Source organism: Lepisosteus oculatus, chromosome 11 (assembly GCF_040954835.1).
Source record: "Lepisosteus oculatus isolate fLepOcu1 chromosome 11, fLepOcu1.hap2, whole genome shotgun sequence".
Lineage (NCBI taxonomy): Eukaryota > Metazoa > Chordata > Actinopteri > Semionotiformes > Lepisosteidae > Lepisosteus > Lepisosteus oculatus.
This window is the reverse complement of record NC_090706.1, coordinates 23,642,432-23,670,199: the sequence shown is the minus strand read 5'-3', so window position 1 is coordinate 23,670,199 and position 27,768 is coordinate 23,642,432. Positions and strand designations below refer to the sequence as shown.

General features: G+C 34.8%; 1 protein-coding gene across 3 annotated transcripts; it reads right to left on the bottom strand.

The window, feature by feature from the left end:
* Positions 1 to 3,503: 3,503 nt before the first annotated feature.
* Positions 3,504 to 20,478, bottom strand: pitx1 (paired-like homeodomain 1). Of its 3 annotated transcripts, XM_015349527.2 has the most exons (5): positions 20,382 to 20,478; positions 18,318 to 18,372; positions 9,538 to 9,687; positions 7,402 to 7,607; positions 3,504 to 4,756 (listed from the first exon to the last, which is right to left on the bottom strand). In XM_015349527.2, the coding sequence occupies exons 2-5, from the start codon at positions 18,361 to 18,363 to the stop codon at positions 4,208 to 4,210; spliced, it is 951 nt and encodes a 316-aa protein (XP_015205013.2). In that variant the 5' UTR covers positions 18,364 to 18,372; positions 20,382 to 20,478; the 3' UTR covers positions 3,504 to 4,207. The 3 variants fall into 3 exon arrangements, with proteins under 3 accessions (XP_015205013.2, XP_006631840.3, XP_015205014.2); XM_006631777.3 differs by lacking the exons at positions 18,318 to 18,372; positions 20,382 to 20,478 and adding an exon at positions 9,860 to 9,898; XM_015349528.2 differs by lacking the exons at positions 18,318 to 18,372; positions 20,382 to 20,478 and adding an exon at positions 9,946 to 10,408 and having other exon boundaries at positions 3,505 to 4,756.
* Positions 20,479 to 27,768: the final 7,290 nt, after the last annotated feature.

The following is a 27,768-nucleotide window of genomic DNA, read 5'->3' as shown; positions in this document are numbered from 1 at the left end:
TGTTACTTTGGGTTGGCGTGCAAAATGTGCACTGGGAACTAGAATCTGTTAGTCCCGCAATCACTTATTAACGCATCACATTATATAATGTATTAAATTGCGCTATTTGACTATCAGAGTGATTTTGTGTACCCACCACAGCAAGCTGGTAATATAATATATCTAATACAGTACATTTACATAGAATTATTTTAACAGAGGCTGTGTTGTTTTGTCCGAAAAGTCATAATGACATACTCTTGGATAAGGTAATTCAAATTCAGTGTTCCATTTTCCTAGTTCCATTCCTGGAAAGTCAAGTTTCCTTTGGGTTTTGTTCCATTACAAACTTAGGATTCTTCCTCAAGGTTTTTTATTGTTGATTTTTTATTGATTCCTCAAAACATTCACATCATTAATGGGGTAGCTACCTGTAAAACTGTCGGAGCCTGGTCAGACGACTGGAACATAAAAAAATGCTACAAATAAAAGGAGGCCATTGGGCCTACCTGGCTTGTTTTGTTGCTCAAAGTTAATTGATAAAAGAATCTCCTCCAGCCATTTCTTCATGGAGGATGGGATAGCAGTGGTTTCAAAACATGGTGGATTCCCATAATTCTGTGTGTAAAAAAATACAGGTCTGCATTTTTCTCCTGTTAGTTATAAATAATAAGAACAACTGTGTACCAAGAGGTCTAGTAAAACAAAAAACAGAAGACACTAGGCCTTGCAGGAACTAAATTTTAGACCGCTGTACTACATGAAAAATATTATATTAGGTAGTTTTGGATAAGAAGCAGAGGAATAGTATTTGTAAAATTTGTAAAAAGTTTTGTTGATATATATAATGTACAAAAGGCACTGAGAGCAGTAGCCTATTGCCATTAATAGTACTTTAATGTGTCAATAATTCAGATATGAAAGGTTGGTACAGTATTATAAGAAAGATACTACACATTGATTATGTGGTTAATGAAGTGTGAGTCAAAGCTTGGCACTGAGTGAGGGGCCAATAACTAAAGCTCTATAAAGTTGTTATCTCAAGCCCATTTGCGTAATTGCTATAAACCACATTATACCATAATTTACGGCTTTTTCTGTCACTCGAAATGAGACACTGCAGTGGCAATTACTTTTAGATGATAGATTATTTCTTCATGCAGACTTCTAAAATAGCATTTTATCAACGTACGTGCAAGGCCTTTGTAGTTCAAGTGTCCAATTACGCTGAAGCAGAAACCCAAAGCTTGTGCTGCATTTACAGTGTGTGTACTATATGACTACGCGCGCGTACGTTTGGGTGCGCGTTTAAAGTGGGAAGGAGGAAAAAAGGGTAACTTCATTCAGAGCCTTCATTTGTGAATACCTCAATTTTTCTCCACCCTTGACAGTTTCCATAAGAACTTGTGGTTTTCCATTTTTACTGTAGTCATAAAACAACTTAAACAAACAATGAAATTTCAACGCCATGCTTGATAGCTCAAAAATTCCCAGCAGCCAGTTCTAGACTGTGACACAGCCTACACAAAACCACGTAACTGTTTGTAAACAGTATCCTGTTATAGTATAACATTCACCAGCAACAGTACAAAATGCAACATAAAAGACAGCATTTTCTAGTTGCAAATAGAATGCTGGCATTGGGCTTGTATTATTTTTAAACTCATGCAAAACGTATTAATTGAAATCTTATATACTGTGTTTATTATATGTGATGGGTATTATTATTATGTGAGTATTATGTGTTTTTATTGAGAGTATTGTATTACAGTTTACAAAAGAGACTAATGAACGTTTCAAGAGCAAAACCTTCTGACCTATATCGAAAATATTTTATGAATTCACAACGTACCCTTTTAAGGTTTTCAAATTAAACTGCGTAGTTTTCTTTTTAACTCAACATGAAAATCCCAAGTTCCCCTGAAAACAAAGTCCATCGATCAACATAATTCCAATTTGAAGTATATATCAAATCGAAATTATTTTTACCTTTTAAATTTAAAGGCTGGGTTCCTTGGGTAAAATCGCTTATGATCTTTTCACGACTTATTTAAATGATTTTTGAAAAATGAAGGTACTATTGACGAGTAAAATATATCTCATGTTTGCACAAATTTCAGTAAAATGTTAAGTTGCAACGTCTGTCTCCAAAGTTACAAATGTCGACTGCAGTTTTTTCTTTAATGCCTCCCAGCTGCTTTCTCCTCCCTATTTTTCGGCCCCTGAAATCACCTTAATCCCAGAAAATTGAAATCCTATCTATTACAAAAATCCAGTTTCTTCCCTGGATCAGGCAGGGTCGAGCTCGTCTATCCTACATTGACCACAGCAAACAAAAGCAAAGGGTATTCGAGGGATGTGCCTGACACACAATCAGAGTTTAATAAGACCATAGAGGACATGTTAGAGATGTACAAGCAGACAATAGCTTACAGATCGACGTTTAATGGTGTCTGTGCGCTTTTTTGTTGTGTTGATCGAGGATCTGCAGACTTTGGTTCTAGATAGTTAATGGTTTACACTGTCCAGTCTCGAGTACCGAAGCAAACAAAGCCAATACACACTTGTCGTGAAATGTGAGCAAGGCGAAAGATTTTCGTGAAACCCTCAGGTATTTGGCTAGCTGATATGAGACGTACACAGCAGTTAAAATGCTGAGATCAATGATTCGCATCTTCGTTTGAAAGAAAACCGTTTCAGCTAAACGTGTTCCTTAAATGTCTGGGGATTAATCATCTTGTTTTATTAATCTAGATAATGTGTTTGTATACAGTATTTATAGTTTGAAGTGTTCACAAGCATAAAAGCACGAACATTTTTCCATTCCTTCGATATTTTTTCAGTTAAGAATGTAAAATCTTCCCATTCTTAAAATATTCTGTTTAGTATTTTTAAAAGCAAACACTGTGCTTTGGTGTCCGAAAATACGCAAATTTGCAATAAGCTCAATAAAACCCAGCCTGCACCCCGTAAATATGTACGCTTTCCAAAACAAAATTTGCGTTGGACATATGTTTAACACACAGGTTTACCATTTGAGTTTCCTAAATGCATTATTTAAACCCATTGTCTTGTCTGTTTGAAATCTGAGTTAGATTTGATATAGGAATGTTATCGATTTTAGTAGTCAAGTTTCAGTTTTCATAAGAAATAAGCGAAAGAGGTGTTTTCTGTTCCCTTAATTAAGCTTTGAAAGTAACATTTCAAAGTTAAATTTGGGAAAATATATATTTAAAATACGTAGCATTTATGAACGCAGAAAAAATCTACGAGACAAAAAATATCTCATTCGTCTTTTCAGTACCTCTTATAGTTCCACTCAAACTGTATTTTAAAAAATAAGTTATTGGTTATTCTATTGCTCAACAACGATATTTAAAACAAGTTTTAAAAATCTATTTTTCTATTTTTCATTGACGACGGTATTTGTGCACTAAGCCTACCTTTGCATACGCTTACAAACGAAGCTGCAAAACGCTGCAAGTTCTAATGTAAAACGATGCGATTCCCACTTCAAAAACGAGTATCTTAAAACGTTATCTGCAGTACTTTATTAAGACAGATATTACCATAAATACATGCAGATATTTTATCAATCACCTTTAGGATACAGAATAGTTGACTCGCTTCTATTTTTTTTACATTAATATCAATTTATACAAATCACCTTGCACTGAGTAAAGCATGCTGTTTTCTATTAAAAAATGTTTCGTATTGGGAAAACCGCTCCAGAGTAAAAATATAAAGTTAAATTGGTTTTACAGTTTAAAGACGCTTCATCTTGACCGTAAAACACAACCATGCATTTCCTGCGCATTATAATGGGGTCAAAACACAAAGGTAACAGCATACAAGTTTATATACAAATTACATAGTTAATCTTCTACCATTTTGCATTTCCTGCCTTTCTTTTTAAAATATTTTCCCAATTCAATATTAAAAATTATTTTCAGTTAAATTGTCAATATTTCTTCAAAGCCGAAGAGAAAAACATGCCTCTGTCCTTTTTAGTTCTTTATACAATGTTGCAGTGTTATTAGTCTTTCACCTGTAGGAGATCCAATAATATGGATATTTAAATTGTTGTGCAAGTTTATAAGTAAACACATGCAACCCGCATAATCCATATGAAAATAATTGCAACTAATCCAGTTTAGTTGTCTTTTGTGCCACACGCAGGTCCGCATCCGCAGGAATCTAGTTTGTTGTATGAGCTAGACCGGCTGTATCAGCTGTTGTACTGGCAGGCGTTTAGACTAGATCCAGGACTTTGCAACCCGCTGTATCCAAAAGTGGGGTGCTGTTTGGATTTCAGTCTTAAAGTCGCCAGGCCCGAGTTACAAGTGTCCCTGTAAACGCTGTATGGGGAACCGGGAGGTCCATAAGGACAAGCGGGTGAAGACATAGCTGAATTGATTGAAGAACTGTTGATGTTGTTTAGGCTGCTGATGTTGTTCAAGCTTGAAGCCGACATACCCGGTACCGCGGTGTGGGCCATGGTAGGTGGCATATTCATAGAGGAGATAGAATTTGGCGCTGAGAACATGGATTGCGAAGTCAGCGGGCTCATGGAGTTGAAAAATGTGAAGTTCTTGGTGGACAGGGGAGCGGGAGCCAGGCCTTTGTTTGTCCAGTTGTTATACGTGTAGGCAGGGTACATGTCGTCGTAAGGCTGCACGAGTCCGCTGAACTGGGGAAGGTAGCTGTTTTTACACAAGTCCATTTGTTGATTTCGTTCGCGCTTTCTCCACTTCGCTCTACGGTTTTTAAACCACACCTAAAAAATACACAAACAGACATTATTTTCTCCTACAATTTTTTAATTTTATGAGCGGTAGGAGCATATGCACAATGCTCGTATCTAGGCCTACCTAGAAAATAATGACTTATCCAAATCTAAAATTTTGACGATGGTTTATACATCATTTCTCACACTAGGCCGACTCCCTTTTTCACTAGAAATCACATAACATTTAAGCTTTGGATAATTTATTTTTCAACACCTGGTGGAGACTGGTAAAAATCACAGTATCATTTTGAATAAAGGGAGACATTTTGATAATACAATAAAACAGATTTATAGCCGCAACAAAAACTCGGCTTGAAAAAATGTTGAAGGGATCCCATTTTACAGTAGAAATTGAAGGCGAAATCAGAACGTCTTAACCTTTGAAAAACATTACAGGTCACCTAGTGGACGAATGGGAAAGTGGTAGCCTGTGTTGAAAGGTTGCACAGTCCTAAAAAACTAGAAACAAATACACAAACTCCCAGAACAAATAACAATGGTTACACAGGCGTATCTACTCACCTGGGTTTTCTCTCAACATCGTATCAAGTCAATTAATAGCGAATAGGTAAATAAACAATGAGGGCGATGAACGTAAGTGCAGATGTGAAACCACATAGTCCCACAGCCCTACACTTAATTTGCTTTAAATTATTTGTTAACACGAAGCCTATCAAGCATTTTACCGTGTACAGTTCGACACATGTAAAACAAAATTGAGAATCAAAATTGGTGTAATTCTTGGAGTTATTTTAGTATATACAGACAATATAAGTCTCAAATACCGTCTACTAAATATATATAAAATTACTGTAAAACGCCTGGAAGCTAACGATGCTCGAACGACCTTCAACAACAGCAATAATAATAATTTATGTACAGTAGTTTAATTATAATCAAAATCATGACAAAAATCGATGTCGTGAGAAAATACGTTGTAAAACTATCTGAAATAACTAAAAGCACTTTTACTGTAACAGTTAATGTCTATTTGTGTCTAATTTTGTATAATAATACTAATAAAAATAATAAACTGCCTGAAATACATGCAGTTCGTTTAATACAGTTGAAGCGTGTCCGAATTTACGCACGAATGAAAATGCTCTATGAAATGAAAATACTTATTTCAGCTGTGATCCATTCAACATTTCGGGACAGAGCATGATGTTTACAAATAATTATTTAAATTCACTTTATATTCTTTATCATGGGATAAAACAAAATGATTGAAGCAGAACCTCGAGAGATGTAACTGCAATATCTTAATTACTTTAAAATAAATTTGACTTTGAGAAAAAAAAATAATACTGGCTACATTTTATTTGGCGAATGCATAAGCCGCATTAAAACCAAGTACCGCCTATAGACCACTAAATAAAATGTTTACATATACATGTCTTAAATAATATATTGTTTTAAAAGCAACATATTTGGTGTTCGAATAACCACTCTGCGCTCTGCACATTTAATCACGCACAATAAAAGCTTTTTGAAAGGTTTAGTATGATAGATTATCTAAGCCAATAAACATTGACAAAGAACAAAAACAGCAGCAGAAACAAAGACTTTTTTAGCTCTGTAACAATTTATTCATACTGTACATATCTCCTTTTGAGGCTTACCCAAACCGTTTCCTTCGGTTAAATATATTCAAAGCCACAGTTACTGAACTCAGTTTGGTGTTTTAATCTCTTGTTAAACATACTGTATAACCTTTGTTAACCAAAAGGGTATGGGAGTATGGAACAAGCTACCCAGTCATGCTGGTGAAGTCGATACCCTGGCTTCTTAACCTAGAGAAAGAGGTCCTTCTGAGAGTTAAACACGCGTGTTCTGAGATTTTGTTCCACCTGTTCTTTCCTCGAAAGCAGTGTGCGAAAACATAAAAAGAACCCGAAGTTACAAACCTCACTAAGTAGGCGTCTCTACTGTTTACATTATCATTATTACCATTACTATTATTACTATAATTTACTTGATTACGCAACAAGCCCAAAGAAGCGACTTTTCGTTTTATGCCATTGCAAACCCAGATTGACAAATAAAACTAATTTAGGCCTTCTGCGTATTTGTTTAAACTAAGTGAAATACGAGCAGACTGTGAGTTAACCTTTGAGTGAGCATTTCAAAGCATCGATAACAAATAAAAAACAACAAAAGTCAATCTACTTTAACTTTCCTGTGCGTTAACCAACGCCTCACGTTCAAGCCAACGAAAATTAGCAGCAGAAAGTTCAGGGGTTTCGAAAACTGCTGCTGTCTGTGCGTGTCTCGTTTGAAACGCTTTTAGGCGGTTCCTCGGGCCTTTTCTAGACGTCTAGGCCTATGCAAAGACCAGCAAATGAAGTCACAAAACTAGATGACTAGTTTTGTTTTCGTGTAGGTCTACATCAGCTACGCTAGATACAGGCATTTGTTTTTATTTATAAGTAGGAATGACACATCTTTTCTGCTAAAAAAAGCCTGTGATAAAACCTGTAGTATAAGGTGATTTGTGTATGTAGTAAAACAGCAAATATTTATGAAACCAAGTAGTTTTTGCTTAGCCTTTAAGTTCTTTCCTTCTTTTTGACACGTTTCATATACAATGAAAGGGCTGGTGCGCTACACACAAGACAAATTGAAAGGCTTACCCTCACTCTGGCCTCGGTGAGGTTAGTCCACACGGCGATCTCCTCTCTCGTGCTCATGTCTGGGTAGCGGTTCCGCTGGAAAGTGGCTTCAAGCTCTTGTAGCTGTTGGCTGGTGAAATGAGTCCTCTGTCTCCTCTGTTTTTTCTTTTTGCTGGGATCTTCGGGATTCCCGTCGTCGCTTCTACGCTCGACGCTCCGTTCTTTCTCTGTACGAATGGAAATACATGCACACACCTTGTGACTCCTCGAAGACGTATGCGGCTCGTTTAATTTGAAGTGGATGATGATCACAAAACGGAGTCCGAAGTAAATCGCAAAGTCATTCAAACTCTGCGTTACGAATAAATCTGTTCTTCACTTAAATATGAAGAACGAGCAGGATACTGCTTGTTTTCCAGTATTCTTTTTGCTTTATTTTATATTTTTCATAATTTATTTGACATGATTATACATGATTGCTACTAACCTAATGTAAATTTCATATACGGAATGTAAGTCGCTCTAAGGGCGTCTTCTAAGCGAACAACAAAAATTAAGAAAGTCATAATTAATAAAATGAAATTAAAATTTTAAGAAGGATAACTGAAAATTGTTGTTTACAAAGATTTTAAAAGGCAAATCACACAAAATTCTATATAATACAACTGTACTGTTATGATGCCGTTCACTCCAACTACTCAAATTATATTATAAAAAAGTAGAAATTAAGCCTTCTGGTTCTTATAATTCGTACATTTGCGTACAAATGCGACTAATTGTTAAAAGCTCATCAAAAACCACAGCTGCATACTTGAAATGGATGTTCACTTCATCCCAGTTACTGATTATTTCGCTATAGACCTGTAGAGAATGGATGAGTTAAGAAACCCAAGTGAAACATATTCACATATTAACAAACAAACAAACATCATTGCTCACTTTTAAACGTTCTTCTCTGAGAAAAGGTTATGGAATCATGACCAGACAAGAGAAAAATGTTTAATAAAATGTTAACATTTAAGCGAAAAATGTCTGTTTAAGGACAAAACCACATTAACCCGATTTAGCGTGGGAGACCGGTTTCTGCTTAAAATTGAGCCTCATCTTGTTTAAAAAATCTGAACTCTTGACTATGTGCGGTCTTAGAAATATGCTATCCATCTTGTTTGCTTTTAAAAATCGGACTTCTCTATGCAATGAACGCTCCATACAGCTTAACATTTCCGAAAAGTTGCCTTACCACAGATATCCACAGTTTAGAATTAATCATAAATGATAGCTTATCCCTTGAATCCTAAAAGCATTAACATCAGTGTAATTATCAGACTTCGAAAACAAAATCTTGCATTTCAGTTCATATGTTAAAAACATAAGGTGGTGTACTGTAGATTTAATATCTGTCCAAAGTGTCCATGTTTAATGCAAAGTTTACATTTTTGATGTTTGTTATAGAATCCATTTGGATGTAGCCGCTCTAATTAACATTTATATTCGTCCAATTTCAGAGAGCAAATTTATCATTTGTAGCAAATGACCGTAGACCAATTATTTGTTATTTTTATGGAATGTCTCCTGTAACTATTGCGAATAAACTTCTTAATATAAAATGATTTAACTTGAATTCATTTAAATTAAAATTTCTTACGACATTATTGAATAGAAAATGCTTATTTAAGCACATTTTTGTACCTTTTCAACCCAATTTCCTTCAAATGAAGCAGCGAGAAATATAGGACAGATTAAAACAACACAGTAACAATTGCTTTGATTATGTACTGCCGTCGGGAATCTCTTAGAAATGGGAAGCTCTGTAGTTCTGGTACTGTTATTAAATTTAAGTCACCCTAAAACTATACTTCAATGAAACACTTTTCTTTTAATCATGTAGTCTTTCAGTAACGGCTCGCCTGGTGTTGTATTTAAGTTACAGGCCTACTATTTTTTATGACTGCACCGGTTCATAATTGACAGAGGAAATGCAATTGTATTCTTCGTGCTTAAACCCAATTTTATTCCTACACTAAAAGGCACACTCCAGGGAGAAGCGTTCAATATGCATAAACGTGTTGAAGTGCTTTGGGAAAAGCACTAATGACAGCAATCGAACGTAACAGTAGTTATTAACTAGTATCATACAGAAATTACAGTATTTTGTACCTGCTATTTCGGTATCTGATGATTCGCTGCTCGAATTTTCCAGAGTTTCGCGCTTGGTGCCTGACGTTCTCGGCAAGTGAAAGGTAGTGGCCATGTCCCGAGGTGGCGGGGGTCTCACGGCTTCTGGTATCCGGTCCAGATTCATTCCGCCTTTAAAAGAATGATGCTTTAAACAACAAACATCCAATCCTGCATCTTCGAGGTCCAACTCTTTTTTTTAATAAAAATAGTTACACCAATCCCTCTGCTGTAAAACACCGGTCATGTTGTAGGAAGGCTGAAAACGGGATTCTGGTAAAGGTTTTTTGTTTCACGGTTTTACCAAAATGTTGCATGTAGAGAAAACTCTTCCATAAAGCCGGGACAGAACGTACGCTTTCGGTTTTCGCAGAAAGGAATGAAGCTAACCTGATCGAGCTGAAGTGCCAGGGCTAGGAATGGGATCCACCCATTTTAGTATTTAACCTCCCCAGTTTTCCAACGAGTCCCACCCACAAGGAGAGCTCGGCCTAATGTGTCTGCAGGCCAGAGCGCTTTCGGATTTGTCTCCGAGGACATTCGACCGCACCGCTGTAAGCCGCACTACAAACTCTGGCAGAAAACGGGTCTTTCTTTCATGCAGTTTAAAGTAACCGAATTACTATGGCATCTGGCAGCGCGTGTACACAGACACGCGCGCTCACAACATGTATTTTACAAAACGGATAATGCACACGCCGCTGGTTAAACAACTCTGAATCCGTATAGGTCAACCCCGCTTTATTTCCATTCTTTCACTAAACTGTGTATACCTGCATAGTACGTGTGTGCTTTTGTATGTGTGTGTTACAAAGGTTCGGGCTAGATTAAAAAAAAAAAACCCACATATCTGTATATTTACTGTTACAACCTTACATTAACTGTTTAATATGTGCTTTGTGACATGATTTTCCTTGACTTTTAAAACGTAATGTGTTTACGTCAGTTAGAAATTATCTCGGAGTAACGTAATTAATCACATTATGTAAACTGGATGATTTGACGAAAAGTGACTAACATATCATAAAACGGCTACAGCCATGCTCCCCCCTATGGTAATGGCCATTACCTGCCACTACCTGCGTACTATGCGTTTCCCTACAGGTCTGGGAAAGGATACTTTATCAATTGTTGCTGGTCAAGTTCAAGTTGTCTTAATAAAATACTGCTTTGTGGCATTTAATCGTTCCCCCCATTTTACATTTCTTTCTGCCAACACTGGTAACATTACAGTAATACTAAATAGTATGACATCTCTTAGTAATCCAAGCGGTTGTAAAAGCGTGATAACAACGCGATTGCTCTTCCAAGCTTCGGTTGTAAAACGTGGTAATTGGTTATGTTACTTATTAAAACGTTCAAATCTCCTTTCATTGTTTCACACCATAATATTTAAACAACACGGCGACGTAGTTAACATCGCACTGATTTATAAAAGAAGAGCATTAACATTAGGTTTTTCCTTGACGTGTTTGCCCTTTCCAGGATTGACGGATGCTGTTAAAATAAATATATGAAAAAGCCTTACTTATCCTTTAATCTTCTTCAGCGAATTAGGATTCAGCTACAGGATTTTTATAGGATATATATAATGTGCTAGGTCAGTTAATTTGACATAATCAATAACAAGAGCTCAGGAAGTCAAAGTTCAGAAAGAAAGTTAAGTAAAAAATAAAAATGAAGAGCTCTACTTCGTGACATTTTCTAGTGAAATCACAAGCTTAAATATATTTCCGTGCTATTTTCATAAAAGTCTGAAAATGAACATTATTCTCATATTCTCTGGAATGTATATATATAACATTTTAACAAAACGATAGCTTGCTATTGCCTTAAATGGCTTTCTGTTTAACGTTAAAGTTAAAAATACATATATGTACTAACTTTCATGTTGTCATAGGTTAAAAGGTTTTGACCAAAGGATATTAATTTTACTTTTTTATCCACTGCTGATTTTTTAAAGAGACGTTGGAATTGGCGCCTACAAATTAGAGGATAAAACTAATAGATTAAATTACAGTATGTTTACCAATATATTTAACGTATCATAAAAGTATAACATACTGTAATTTCATCTATCATAATGAAGTTATAATGCATTCTGTTATTGCACGTTTGTATACAAATATTTGCGGCAATACAACGAACACACAAACTCTACACATCCGTGCAATAACAGAATGCATTATAACCGGTTTCATTATACTTCATTTTGAAATTATTTTCGATTTTATTTAGACGACAATAATATAATTAAAAGTAATATAGCAATATATAGTAATATAGCATTTTCGAGTCGTTCTAAAATGCACATTTTGATCTATTGTATGTGTAAAGAAGTTCAAACACATTGTTAATAAATAACATTTATGTAAAATACTGCGTTTGGTAATTTAGTTTAACCCCACTTAAGAACATATAACGCATTGTGTCTCAGCCAATATTTTAATAGTGTCCTATAGAAAGAAGAGTAAAATGAAAAGTGAGACAATATAAAAACACAAAGCATAAAACGCACTAGACATAATCATATCAGTATCCCAGAAGCTTTTGCGCAATATAGATGGCTAGCATTTAAGTTATAGGCAGAAAAACTAAACAATACTTTAAATCTTTATTTTTAGCATGTCAGCGTTCTGCAAATTGAGGAAGAGATATAACTCAATTAAACGACAGGTAAATAACCCCATTAATATAGTTAAAACTTTTTTCAGAAGGAGAAGGACTTGTTTAAAAATAAAGCTTTATGTTTAATTAGAAAAAAATGTTTTGTATACATATTCCCCGTTTTTAAGTTATATTAGAAAATATCCGCTTAAGAAATTTTTTCATCTCGACGATTAATTTTATTCTGCAGCGGCTCCTGCTGGTTGAAACGCAGATTGAGAAAATAATAAAAGAAAAATTATACTATACAATGCGAATGCAATGTTTATACTTGTGTACTAAGTACTCCTTAAAACCCTCTCCACTAGGTCACGTAGAACTGACACCACGAAAGATCACGGACGCAGTGCTAACGTATTAAACTTTGTATTAATTTCATTATGGATTATTGATACTGTCACAAGTTTTGTTCTTCTTTGTAGGTGTCAATCAAATCCATCGCAAACACTTTTTTTTTGTTCTCTGTGAAATTAACAATATTTTCTAAAATTATTTAATATTAATCAATAGTTTACTACTATTTGCTACAGTAGTTGTGTTACAGTAGTTGGAGAAAATGGTTGTGTATTTGAGAGACATTAACACTGAAGTTCATACTTGAAAAAGGTATACAAATACGTGATGACTGCGATAAACCAAGTCAACTGAAGTATAAGATTTTTCTGTCTTTATTTCCATTTATCCAATTTAGAAAGCTTTTTTTTTTCACAGTTTATACTATCAAATTAATCACAAAGACCCTGAATGGAGAAATAAAACAGAATAAATGAGTCTATGTGAATTATAACTTTCTTTATGTATATATTACATTATATATATATACTAGACATTAAAGTAGCTTTAGGCATTTATCAGAATAATGCAATACATAAAATAACAACCCTTCTCTTTGCTACTTTATTTCTAACATAAAACCCAACAATACATCTTACTAAAATAACATGCAAGAACCAGCCACACACAACCCAGTAAAACAATATTGCAGGTTTGACAGTGATGTAAGAAAATTCCTTAATGCCCTACAAAGTTATTTCTCTGTAATTTCCTAAGCAGCCTGGTTTCCTGTGAGACCTTTGTGTATTTTATATTCATAATTCATGTTCATTGAAGTTAAATATGGGTCATATTTGAATGATTTAGTAGAAATTTCATTACAAATACATACTATTAAAAAGGTAATTGTAGTTAATAAAAACAAACAGGATAATTGGGAACAGAGAAAGTACCAAATGCACTTGGGTCATGGCATTAAGAAGCAGACAGAACACCTGGAAATGAAGGGAAGAGTTACAACCAAATCAGCATGCTTATTAAGCTAAAATGCCCTAATAGGTTTTCCTGTTTCTCAAATCAAACACTATTGTCATTATGCTAGGTTCTTACACTGAAAACCATGGTTCCATTTCTATACCTGTCGTATAAGTTAATTAATCGTAAAAAAAAGCATGATGCAGTTTACTATGGCATCACTTAGTTAGATCCGCATCTCTGCTCTGACTTACTGGGAAGCACTTTGCTCCAGTGATTCTTTGTATTTTATGTCACTAATGAGACTTTTGACATGGGGCCTTGTATAACTGGAAAACCTCCATCTGGTGCCTTTGTTTAAGGTAACCATGAAACTGCTCAACAATTAACTTATTTTTTATTCATTTGTAAGGTTGCTTTGCCAAAGCAATAATATTCTAATAACAAACATACCTTCACTTATTTTCTACATATAAGGAGCTTCTCTCTGGAAATGCTTGTTAGTAGGGTTGGTAACCAAAATCTCTACAGCAGCCTTAATACATAGCTGGCCCTTAAAGTGAATATTTACTGCACATTATTAGTTTTGAGTCTTTTGATTATTCTGTTGTCCGGAATTTGCTTTTAAGAAAAAAAATCAGATTAGTCTTTGGTGTTTCTATGCATAATAAGACTTTGTGTTTTTTCATACACATCCTGCAACCCATTTATTTAGACACTGTCAGAACACTTCTACAGTAAAATTGGTTTTTGCTCCAAATTCTTTTTTCTCAAAGCTGAAGGATAAAACAAATCTCAGATGTGCCAGCATATGATTCCCATATATGGTTTTTACAGAAATGAGCTGTTCATAAACTATCAGAATGCCAATGGTCTGTTATCTTTTGCATTTACAGAATTAGTGGTATGATGTCAGTAAAGACAAAAAATGCTAACACAACATTAGTTCACTTTATGCAAAATTATTAAAATGTTCTAAAATATACTATTTTTCACAGTAATGGATATTACTGGTTAACCACTCCTCTCACACATAAAAACATAAAAAAGGCTACACACAAAAGGAGGCCATTCAACCCATATTGCTCATTAGGGTCCTAGTTGCTTCAGGATCTAATAATTATATCTATCCCAGAGTTAGCTTGGAAACTCATCCTAGACTCCCACAACCCTCTGTGTAAATGATTGTCTCTTGTTCTCTGTTTTGAGTGGATCCCAATTCAATTTCCACATGTGTCTCTGTGCCATGTGTTGCTCTTGATCTTGTGGACATTCCTGAGTTGACATGTTCTATGACTTTCAGAATTTTGAGAACCCACCTCATTCAATTTTTTTTTCTCTGCAATCCTAACCACCGGGACTTTTGAAGCAGATGGAATTGTCTGAAACTTAGCTTTCTCTTCAGTGGCATCGGTCCGACCTGGAATACTTGGCATTACCTCTTGCCTTCCCCCATCCGAATGAGCAGTCATACTTTGTTTTACAAACTCAACCATTCACAAGCATTGGAAAATGCCCACATTAATAAATGAATGAAGATCTCTGTGGATACAATGCTGTACTTAACCTTCAGATGGTGGCTTCAGGGGGATAAAAAGTATTGCTACCTGCAAGCTTCTCATACATTTTCCTGCTACTCTAGGCATGAGGCTTTGACATGCATGGACTTCCTATATGAGAAGAAATTCCTCAAGGAACTCCTATAAGGTGTCCTCTGATTTGGCCTAAAATAAGAAATAGCTTGAACATTGTCTTGGCATGCCCATTGTATCAGAGAACACTAATTTATAGGGTTTCCATTCTCATGAATGTGATGCTGGGGAAACAAAGATGGATCATACTTTTTTTAAAATACAACTTTGAGAAGTCTTATTCAATGCGGGCGGGTTTCAGTGATGATCTACACACAAAAAAAAAACCCTTGAAGGCATACTGTAGTGACATCTGTCTGTCAATAATTTATTTTCTAAAATGAGGAATGGCCTTCATTGGGACTCAAACAGCAAATTTAATTAGGACTATTATTTTATTGTTCAACTAGCGAAGGTTAATGAATATTAGCTACTGTATAATTTATGGAAAGATATGAATAGCCACCCCATGCATTCCAAATCTATTTATTTTCAGACCAATTGTTTCAACTGTATTAAAAAAAAATAGCTTCTTTTTTGCCGAAACAAACCACTAAAAAATACCTAGCCTCTGACAAGGAAAACAGATTTTCGGATTTGAGTGTAATTCCAAACGGACTGTAATATGAGTAGGCTAATAGTATTAAGTGCTGATGATCATCGCAGGGCGCCCTTTTCAGCCATTCTCAATGCACATGTACATAATCTGCATCAGCTGGTTCCACATGTCCCTGTAATTAAAGTTTTCTTTTAAATAAACTGTATTGTGTCATAAAGCTTAAATGCAAATCAAGGCGTTCCAAACAGCATTTCTGTGTTTCTTAATTGAGGGGCTTAAAAAGTGCGTGTGTGAGGGTGAAGGGTCAAATATATTGACAAAAATAGTAGTCTGTTTTGTAAAATCCTTTATTTCTATTTCTATGTCTTTTGAACTGAAACGGTTTGGGTTTATTTAAAGAAATATGAAAATGCATTTTTTAAAAAACAGACAACTAGTAGACAAACGTTTCCGAATTCACTATACGGAAAATCTACGCTTCCATTTTAAGAGTAATATGATTTTTTGATGTATTACTGTGTTTACGTAAAATTATTTAAGACATGGTCAGAAAAAAAAATATTAAAAACGGTTTTCCTGAAAAGAGAGCTCTAAAATACTCTGAAATAAGCAAATGGTTTGCATGCTGATTACGAGCTCAGATGCAGTTGTAGGAAATTTCACGAAGATAAAATAATACGTTTTAAACCTTAAATATATACTTGATATCCCATTTGAACTGTGTACTTATATATGAAAAAGGAAGAATCGTTTTTAAAATAACTATTAGACTGGAGATACAGAAATAACAGATACTCGCTTAACCTACACCTTTTAAGTCATTGTAGACACATTACTCTGAACATCCCACGCTAATGACTTCGCTTTGTTCTTTTTTACATCACTTCATACACTTCGTGAATAATGAATTGCGCAGGTTATCATTCATAACCCTTCAGCTGATTCTTTTAAAGATCAGCAGGTAGTGTGTAATAATTTTACACCAATTCCATTTTTTTGTTTCAAATGCAGTCGCAGTATTTACATACGACCACTCAGAGACATAAATAACTTTAAGTGATTTTTGGCTTTCCAATTACCAATAAAAAGTGTAAGAATATAGAACAAGAGAAAATGTGAGCCTTGGTACAAGAAGGTTACTTTATGGCTAGCTCACTTGGTTGCTAATAGACTAAAATGATTAAATTATGATGAAACAAGCACTATATTTCAACGGTGATAATATAGCAACTATCAGTCACTTAATTTGTGTCAACATAATTTGTGTTCATGTAGACAACATGGACTGGAATATTTTATTTCAAGCTTGCTTCATGTGAAGCGGAAACAATAATATAATATGTTTTCACATGAAATATTAAATACAAGCATATATAAGCTTTAACTATAGCTTCTACAACTATAACTATAATTTCTACATTTTAATCTCCAATGGCCAATGGATATTGATTACTATGGGCTGCATGCAGGCCTAGGTTATTGCTTCACAGTTATTGTATAATGGTTTTTGATGTTTTCATTTTCTTATTTTCTGAGTTCTTGGAAATCAAAGAATGGCTCTGGTCATGTAATAAAGCTTAGTGGTGACGATTTTAGGTTTTCTTTGCTATAACCTATAAACGCAGAGTCTTGTGTACCACACATAAAGTGTATATCAAACCAATTACTTTAAATGTGGAAAGTTTGTGGAAAGTGTAACATCTGCTATAATTCTAAGATTTAATATTTTTAAGGTTTTTCCTGAAGACATTTCTTAATATTCCGATAAGCACGGTATGATTTTACAGTGTGCATTTGTAACTTCGGTACACACGGTAGTTTGTTGAAGATGTTATTTTTCACAAGACCAAAGATTTATCATCACCAAGACACTTATTCTAATACACTGTCTGTTGTGTTAAGGTCAAATATGATAGTGTATAAAACTAAAAATTATATTAAAAGGATTTAAAATTATATTATAGGGTATTAATGCATGAATTATGTAGATTTTATTTTGGATTTTCTCTAAAATTGTACAATGGGTTGGATGCATGATAATGTAGTGGTTACAACTGCTGTTTTATAGCGTTTTGGTCTTCTGTTTGATCCTTGCTTGTGGTGCCTTCTGTATAGAGTTTGTATGTTATAACTTTCTCGAAGTACTATGGTTTTCCCCCACAGTCCAAAGACTTAATATTCAGGTTAACGTGTGTGTCTGATTTGCACCCCACTTGTGTGCCCTATGATAAGACTGTCATCCCGTCCAGGGTGCAATTGCTAACTTGCGCTGTAATGCTTTCGGGTGGGAATTCGGCTCACCTTGACCGAGAACAAAGTGATTCCAGAAAACGGACGAATGGGTCGACAATGTTTTATGATAATGTATTTTGTGATGCTTACGGTTTTGCAAAAGAATATCGGTTGTGTGTTTTATGGTGATCATTGTTTTACGAAGTTTTGCCTTTTTATTATTAGTCACTTTGGGCGCACGTGAAGGTTTTCCTAATCAGAGAATGCTTGCGCTCAAGCATGATAACATCATGTAACAGGAATGATAAATTTTAATCGGGAGAGATTATAAAACATTATAACGTTAAAGGGTTTAACTTCCCGAGAGTTGAATTTTTTTAAGTTAACCCAATTTGTTCTGAAAACAAGAGTTTCGAGTTCCTCACCTGGATCCACGCAGGAGGTAACATTCTTAGATAAATTAAGTTCCATTCCAAAGACCTGTAATACAAGACAACATTAATCTCAATTAGCAGTCGGTTCATATTTTGTTTATTTTTCCTTAACCCCTTGCACAATATATCGTCAAATGAGTCTTTTATGACTAACCTAGCGCTAGACATTTCAAAATTCAGAAGAATCCGGAACCTTAAAATTATAAACATAAAGGTTATAATAAATAATCCACTTAATATTTTACAGCCATTAATCATGACGTCGCGGTGAGGAGTAATATGCATAGGGTTTACTTCCTAGAAACTGCTCTAATTACCATTTTTTACCAATTGAAATTAAAGAATTGTAGTTGTCTTATTTAATTACGGTATTTAAGGTTTTTTTCTGCGTAGCTTTTCATAGCAAAATTATCAAAAACTAGCATTTCTCCTAAACATACGGAATGCAGGCTATCACCTTAAACACCACCACAGAAACAGATACAAGGGAATCCAGAAGTCTATTTGTTATTTTCTACATCCAGTATAGCAAGACAAAAACTGAGAGCAGTGAGTTGTGTATTTCAATTGATAATGGAATATCTTGGAAAAATATTTTTCAATTTTTTCTCATTTTCAATCACTTCTCACGTTTCAGCTACCTCCGGATGATTTTCGTGTTTTTAATTTTTTGCCCTGGTGTTTTAAGATGGAGTGAAGATGTATCTCCCAGGGTATGTGGATCTTTTTGATAGTATATTCGCCTAAGCTCTCTTATCTTTTGGAATCCCTGTGTTTGTTTTATGTTGACAATAAACCGTGACTCGCGACGCTCTGGGTCCTTCACTCTCGGCCTTTATAAACACAGCAGTCTCTTTGATTCTGCTTTATCAGATTCAAACACTTGACTTTTGACATCAGATATATGATTTTGGGAGTCCTGAAAATATACAAAGCTCGGCTTGCATGGCTATTGGCACTTGAGTTTGTGTTCTTCACATCCGTCAATGTACAATGCTTATACAGGAATTTAAGGATACACACTTTAGTTTTCAAGTGTAGCCACCTGGAATACACTTTAATAGAACAACTCCACAGTCTAATATTCAAACTAGCAGAAAACTCTATCAACAAACGTTTTACTTATTGTACTGTACTTTGGCAACATATAGTATCGCAGTTTAAACGTACAAACTTTAAATTGGACGAATACACTATATTTCATGTTACTTAACAAGTAGGATGTATTTTCACATATCTGGGAATTATAAATACAATTCAGTATCTAAGTATTATTCATAGTATCAAAATATCCAGGTGCGTTAACATTTTCAGGAATATATGCTTTTTCTTTGAGCATTTTGTGTGCTACAAGCCACAAGAGCTACTCAATCATCATCTTCATCATCGTCACAATTTTTCATATTGTAAACTAAATAAGAATTACGTATTACAGATTATGGTACATAAGAAAATACGTGAATCGTTGTCAATGGTCCTCAACCACCGTCTTTTCTAAACTCAAAATATTTTTGTTAGTTTAGAAAGTTAAAAAAGCCACTAAGTAGAAGTGATGTTGATTTCACGGTCGTTCTACTATCCAGTTTCCCCGTATGTTAGAAATGCTATAATAATCATTAATGATTTTATATGTTCGCGTAACAGCCAAGAGAAACTAGAAATGCCCAGAGACGAGCGTCATAGCTCTAAATCATGAAGTGTTATGTCGGTGGTAGTTGGAAAATTGTAGCCAAGTATTAACATGAGACATTTGCACGATGCCTGTGTTAGACGGAACTACCGCGGTTGTGTTATGCAGTGTCTGCATCTTAATTCTTCTTGGAAGTCCTAACAGCCAGCCGCCTTGCACACAAATACGTATTGTATGCTAAATGATCGCCTATCTTAAACATATTCCGCACTTTCATTTTTGTTGTGCCTTTAAATTCGTAACAACGCAGCACATAGCCTCCATAGCCTATTCGTTTCTCTTGTCTGGTGATTGTCCACGAAATCAAAACATTTAGAGTTTTTAACATCGTTTGCTATTAAATAAAAAGAAGAAGAGTGACATACCAGCTCGTTCCCGCCACAGTCAAATTAAAATACCATTAAGTTTTCCCATGCAGGATTTTAATAGATCCACGGACATGAAGATAGAAGCGGAGTTGTACAATGCGCTTTGATAGATTCTCTGTGTGCTGCACGGGGTTTTCTTTAGGAGGCTTCTCTGGCGTTCCAGTGACGTCACATAATTCCCTATTGCCAGTCTGTTAGCGTGTGGGAATATGCGATGAGTGGATGTTCAACTGTGGGTGTCTGTTGCAACCAAACTATGTGGTGAATAAAGTTAAATATTATATACATTGTCGTTCAAGATATTTTTTCCACAGAGGGTAAAATAAGTCACACGGTTCATAAACATGGGGAAAATGCAGTTTTTCAGCATATTGTTTTTGATTAAAATGAGTTTATTTTTCCTCTAAATATTGCTTAAGACACTTTATAACTAGTAAAACATTTCATAAGTGTTTTAATGTACTGTATTATTCATTAATTTTGGTGAAGCTGTGTTGTTTGATCATTTCCAAACCTCTGGGCATTTCTGTTTATCGAATGTTTTTTAGGGGTAAAAGCTTCTACGTTTTTTTCATATGTGAATTGATTTCAAACTCATAATACTTTATATATAAGATTTAGATTTTTTCACAGGAACTTAGTTTATCCTAAAATCCCACAGTAGGCCTACTGCTTTTGATATCTTTTCCACCCGTCACAGTCGTCTCAAGGTACAGTTTCCAACCTCTGGGTAGAAAGGATGCAATTTAATTACATTAATTCTTTATTTAAACTACGGCTTTTTTTTAGTCTTCGATGGACGTCATTATCTGATTTTAACACGAACAAGTATAGTTCATATCGAAATAAATCTTGAAAAAAAATTGACAATAGCAAAAACTTTGTTAGTTATGTACATTGAAATACGATGGAATTTTCTTTAATATACATTATTTGAAAGAATAATGCAATTATTATGTCTTTGAATAAAATTTAAAAACAAAAGTTTGTAAATTCAGTAACGGTTTCAGATAAAAATGCAATTTTAAAGTTTGTATATAATTTCATAATTTCCAGGCATTTGTTAAAGAAAACAGCCTACCTCTAATTCGTTTAAAACTGTGTGAAATTAGTTATATGTTTCCGCATATTTTTCAAATGGATGTGTATTTAAAGAAAATTATATTATAGATTTGCTTTCTTGTAACGTAACGAAATCTTAGCAACAAAATTACCTATTATTACCATTATTAACTGAATGAAATGGTTGCTTGTGTTAAAAAGATTAAAGGTGAAATACATTTTATTTTACATTCATTAAACAATAAACAAATATTAATTGAACATTGAACGAAATGCCATAAATTATAGGAGAAGATGAAAACAGATTTTACATTTTATGCGCCTAGCTCTTATTTTAAATACAATTGAAACCGATGTAAAGGCAGCGGTTATGTGATCTATAACGTTTAAATCTCATTCTGCAAATAATCGAAACGGTAAATACTGTATTAAAACAGCATATACTGCTTTTCATATTTTTGTTGTCAAGCGTCAGTAGTGAACGTACAATTTAATGGAGAGTCTGTCATTTGTATTACCACTTTCAGAGTTCTGGACTGCCTTCTTTTAGAGAATAAAAATTGTTTAGGACAAATATGTACTGAAATAAAGAAATTGTAAGATAAAGTGTGAAATTTCTTCAAATGAAAATTCTTCTTATGCACACACACATCAAGGATTTAACAGGTAAAACTTTAAAAGACTTAGAACTTTCTTCAAAATTCCCTCAAAATTATATACAGTATACATATGGTTATAGGTACTGATTTTCATATTTGGACTTTTGCTTTATGCTGTTTCTCTGTTTATAGAGAAATATCATTTTATTTCGAAATGGTCTATTCGCTTGTTTTGGATGCCAAGCAGGACATCTCTTGTGACTGTAGTACTTATTATTACTTGCTATTATAATGTGTACATTTTTATATAGGTTAGTGTATGTATGACTGTAAATGTTTCCTAAACAAATGACGAACTCAAATTCAGCAGTGTTATATCTCTTATTTAAGTCTTTAGTGAGCAGTTCCGTGTTAATAGTCTGATCAAAACGGTTAAACAAAGGTATTTTTTATTGCTCCTATAAACCTAGAACAACAGGAATACAGGTGTCTCATCACGTCATGTAATATATATATTATATTCCCTTTTAATTGTATTATTACCGTAAATGCTTCCTGCTCCTTTGGCGGATAATAGCAGATGTTTTTTTAATAGTGTCTGTAAATTAAAGAGTTATCTGATGGAAACGGGTAGCTGTGTCTCCTGCTGTGGGAATGGTATCAAAAACAGGACACAAAAACACTACGCTCTTCATAGAAAAATTACAGTACAGCTGGAGGTGGTCCGTTTTATTATAGACTATCACACAAACACTGACTGTAAGTCCGTACACTTTCTTTGAATCTTCGCATAGTTTAAAGTTACATCTGAAAATCTCAGAAACTTCTATAAATCACTCTACCAGTCCTCAGCAAGCACACATCAGTGTTTTTTTATTTTTTAATCGAATTATTTGTTGTTTTTGTATTCATCATCATTGTTTACTGATGCTTCACTGTATCGCGTAATTCCATCTATCCACAGATGTAGTTCTGTTTCATAACATTCGTAGACCTTCACATCCCTTTATTTTAATTCATAGGAAGACGTTCTGTAAGCACATTAACACAACGTTATTGGTATAACATCTTTTAAACAAAACAGTACAACAAATATGAAAAAGACCAATGAATTAACCAAAACATATGAAGTTAACAAGGCATTCTAATAATAAAGTATGATGCTTTATTATGAAAATGAAATTATGATTATTTGGTATACGAAAGTGGAGATACGATATAAGCTGGTGAAGACCTATCTTTGTTATATGAATAAATTGCTAAATACGTTATGAAAAGGTTATTAATTAGTTTATAACATAGATGTTAAAGAGGTTATGAGGCGTTTATTAAATAATGTCCTGTCATTTCAGTTTGGGTACCTGCCCAACGAGCTTTGTATTTGACACACAGTTAAGATAACACATGGCCGGATAAATGAAAATAAAACAATTTCAAACATCACCCTAAATTTAGTTCCAACGTAGGTGTCTGCTCACTACTGTTTTTCTGCCTCAGAATCGGCAAGAAGCAGACCCCGTCATTCAACGATTTGTTTACGTTGTGTACAGCCGTGACTTACCCGCAGGTAGTCAAGACCCTGTGGCTGTTCAACTGTGTATCCTCTTTCGTTACCTTTAAAAGCCCTGCTTGTCTCGTGTAATCACGTGCTTTGTCAGACAAGCTAGATTTAGACAAGAGTTAGACAAGATCACGATTTAATCTCAAGGCCCTTAAAGAGTGTTTTCCCCTTATGTTTGTTAACATTTTGCAAACAGCCAATGGTTTTGACAGAATTTCCATAAGGTACTTTATATTGATCCTATATTAATCACCAACAGTCTCCATTATGGAAATTATATAACCTACATCTAACAATAAAATACCACCACAGTAACATTTAATGCAGGAAGATTTGCATTGTTACAATAGATTTAGGAATGTGCAGTCAATAACAATGCAAATAATCTGTCCATGCTAGGTCTGAAGGGCAAATTATTAAGGTTTTAAAAATGCAGTATTTCTTCTGATTATAAGGAGATGTTGACAATTCGTCTAACCAAATTTCGTAATCTGAAAATTGTAAATTTGCATCAAAAGGGTGATGCTAAGAGCAATTACTGCATATAATGTCCTAATGCTATGATATAAAAATCAGCATAACATTGGAATCAGGAGCAAGAAGATGAAAATAGACACAAAAACAGGAATTTTGAAACTTGAGACAGGTATATTCTGAATCATTTGGATATGCTTTTAAGAGACGTTTATACAGTATTTGTTGATACTTTTTTTTCATCTTCTAAGTGGCCTTTAGCCGAGTGGGTGGTTAGTGTGTCATCTGCTAGCTAAGCCACTAGTTCCACCTGTGCTTTAAGAGGTGAATATTACCTTCTTCTAAATGGTCACAAATGCTTGTTTTCTTACTTAACTTTGGAACACAGTAATAAACGAAATGCCATGACAAAGCAGAAGATATGAAGAGAAAGATTCCAAAGTAATGGGTAATGCAGTGACTGCCACCAATTTTCTGAGCTTCCATTGACATCAACAGTCATGGTCTTGTATTTGCGTACATTGGAGATAGTTTGCATTTATTTGTCATTGCAGTGCACGTAATGAAATAGATAAATGCCTATATCTAAGCTAAAGATATGTCTGGTTCTGAAAGCTTATTTTCAAATATGATATTGAATTGACAATTGCTGCTGCATAGTACATTACGTTATGTTAAAATAAAGAAGTCAAGAAATGTTCATGTAGAAGATCCTGTTATTATATATAATAGATTAACCATTACTCAACAGAAAGGTAAACACAGTATCTGTGTGTGCATGTCATAAATTCAGGGAATTAATTTGGTCAATTTAGAACATTTTCCCTTGGTATGGGTATGTAGAGCTTTGTGAAACTGACCCATGGGATCCATGTGTTAGGTGACCCATGGCCGCAACACCACCATCTACAACAATAGGTTTGATGGACACAATGACATGGACTCATCCATTCCTTCAGGCTCAGAGGGAACTCTGCTTGTCTTATGATGAATCTTACACAGCAGGTACCCAGCAAGGTTACTGAAATCTTTTTGGATGGAACCCTATCCTTCTTGATTCAATTGTTCTACTCTGGTGATTTCTGTCTGAATTATGAATTGCAGGAGTGGAGGTAGGAGATATGCAGTTATCATTCCAAACTGAAGAGGAAAATTAGCAGGAGGGAGATGTGGTGGGTGGGGTATATCCAGCCAAAGAACAGGTCTGCACAAATCGCCCCTCAGTCCTGTGGATTCTAAAATATCTGATTTAAGACTGAAAGCATTCTGAAATCAGCTTTCCGTGAACCTCTCTGGAGGACAATAACCAAGCTTTTGGCCTCCCATTGTAACCTTACACTTGGTGGGACCTTGAGTTCACCACTCATGTAGCTCCAGTGTTTGTCATTGCATGACTAATTACCTTAAACAATCCATGATTTCACCTGTGTTGATAATCCCTTGCACACTCTATCTTAATGGTTGTGCGTTTCCCAATTATGTTTAAAATTTGACATTCAAGTCAAGGTAAAGATCTTGAAGCCTCTCATTTATTGCTCTGAATACCTGCTGCGTAAAACCCTGAGATTACCTGGATTCAGGTAAGCTAATGCCACTCTCTTTGACCATGTAATTGGGTTAAAAAATAATTAAGCTAATATTTAACACACAAACATACTCTATATGTCTTTTTAGGAGTTCTGTAAAGAATGTGTGGCTATGCTGTGTTTGGCACACAGTAATACACAACACTGTGCAGGAAAATCTCTTCCTTCTTTTTATTTCATTATCCGTTTTTGTGCACATATGCGTGCAAGTTGATTTGATCCCAAGCGTATACATTGATATTACTTAAAACTCCTGTGGACCCAGCCTTCATCTTTAACAGGCTTTCCAGGGAGATATCAGATAAATACATTGCAAAATGATTACTCCCCAAATGCAGAACTATAATTATGCACTAAATGCTATAATTATATAATTCCTAGGAGTTAAGTGCTACCCTTGAGGCATTGCAGTGTCATTGTCTCCATTCTTGTGTAAATAGGTGTGGGGAATTACTACTTTCAGTGAGCCTTGTTGGACTGCAGCTCTGTCCAGCCTGTTTATTAATCTGTGTCCGAGACGTTGTGTAAATAAGGCCATTGTATGTTACAAGTAGTAAACATGCACCTCTACACAGCCAGTAAGGCCCTGTAAAGCCTTTCTTTAACTGGTGTGAACTAATGCCACCACAAATAATGGATATTGTTAAGAGGCAGATGCATAAAGCATTAAACAGCCTGCTCCCTGAACAGACACTAAATCACAGGAGAGACATAATATAAATCAACAAAGATTATAACAATGTCATTTTTACCTCTCCATCTTCCTTCAGATATATAAAGCATATTGGTACTCGACAGTGTGCAAATGATTCTACCAAAAAAAAGTACTTTAATAATAACGCAAAAATTAGTGATGTGAGAAAACAATAACAATTAGACAATGTGGTAAAAGTATTAGACCTGACTACAGGCACTTTTATTATAAGACTTGATGCCTATTTGTGTCTAAAGTTAATCTACTATAATTGTAACACTACTACTACTACTACTACTAATTCTAAGACAATATGCCAGCATCCTACTTACCCTTTAAGTAATCCATCTTTTGAGATGTTGCAAAGTACAGGAAGTCCCATACAGGAAGTCCATAGGAGAGTTTACTCTGATTGGAGGAGTGGACCATCCCTCACATATGTCACTGCAAGCCTGCAGGCACCTGAGAGTGTTTTCAACAGTTGCTTAGAGCTCTGTCAAACATAAACCAACAATTGTTAACAAATGAAAACAACATTGAATTCATTTATTTCAATTTAAGTTTTCTGTTGCGATGATCTTTTAGTTTTAGACAAAAAAATCTGCTTTTTTTCAGTGATACCCCCCTTTTCTCTTCTCCACTGTGTGCATATCCTTTGCCTTGGATTCTGTTTCATTCTGTCCTAAGCTCCTAGGAAGCTCCCTTGCTCCTTCTCCTTTAAACAATTTCATGTGTCCATTTTGCTATGCGTGAAAGACCCATGTCACAATTTCCTATTTGCTACATATTTAATAAAGTTTGGATTATGTCAGGCTTTGAGCTGACCAATGTAAACAGTTTGCTTGGATCACTACTCAGAACCTTTCTCCTTTTAAAAAAAACTTCCCAGGGTTTTATGTTTTGAATATTGGGGATCTGAAGTCCTTAACCTCTTCTCTGAAGTTTGATCCTGGGAGTCGGGGTGTTGGTTCATGCCAGGTTTCCACCTGCTTCTGGGATCCAGCTAAAACTGAACTGGAATAAAGCTTGTTTATCTTCGACAAGCACTCGTGTGACAGAGTTGCAGTGCTGACATAATGACAGAGGCCTATTATTTAAGCAAGTGAAATAACATCAAAAACAATAATAAAGCAGAGATGAAGCATATAGTTATTTTACATTCAAAATAGGGCACCTCACAGTTCTTGTTAATAGATTGCAAATCTACTGCTGAAGTCTTGTGGTTGCATAACAAGTTTTTTGTTTTAGACTGATGACTAAAGCATATTCTTGATCGATCGTTTTATTTACCCATTTCTTAACATCTGGTTTCTAACTTCTGTGAACGAAGCAGGCAGCAAAGGCTTTGGCTTCAGCCTCTTGGGCTAAGATTTATGGAGACATCTTATAGCACTCTGCTCTGTTTGGG

Bases quoted from the DNA above. Each gene is read 5' to 3' on its own strand.
- pitx1 (XM_015349527.2), bottom strand. From the start codon at position 18,363: ATGGAACTTAATTTATCTAAGAATGTTACCTCCTGCGTGGATCCAG. The intron at 9,688-18,317 runs GTGAGGAACTCG...ATTCTTTTAAAG, and splicing joins TACCTCCTGCGTGGATCCAG to GCGGAATGAATCTGGACCGG. The intron at 4,757-7,401 runs GTAAGCCTTTCA...TGTATTTTTTAG, and splicing joins TCACCGAGGCCAGAGTGAGG to GTGTGGTTTAAAAACCGTAG.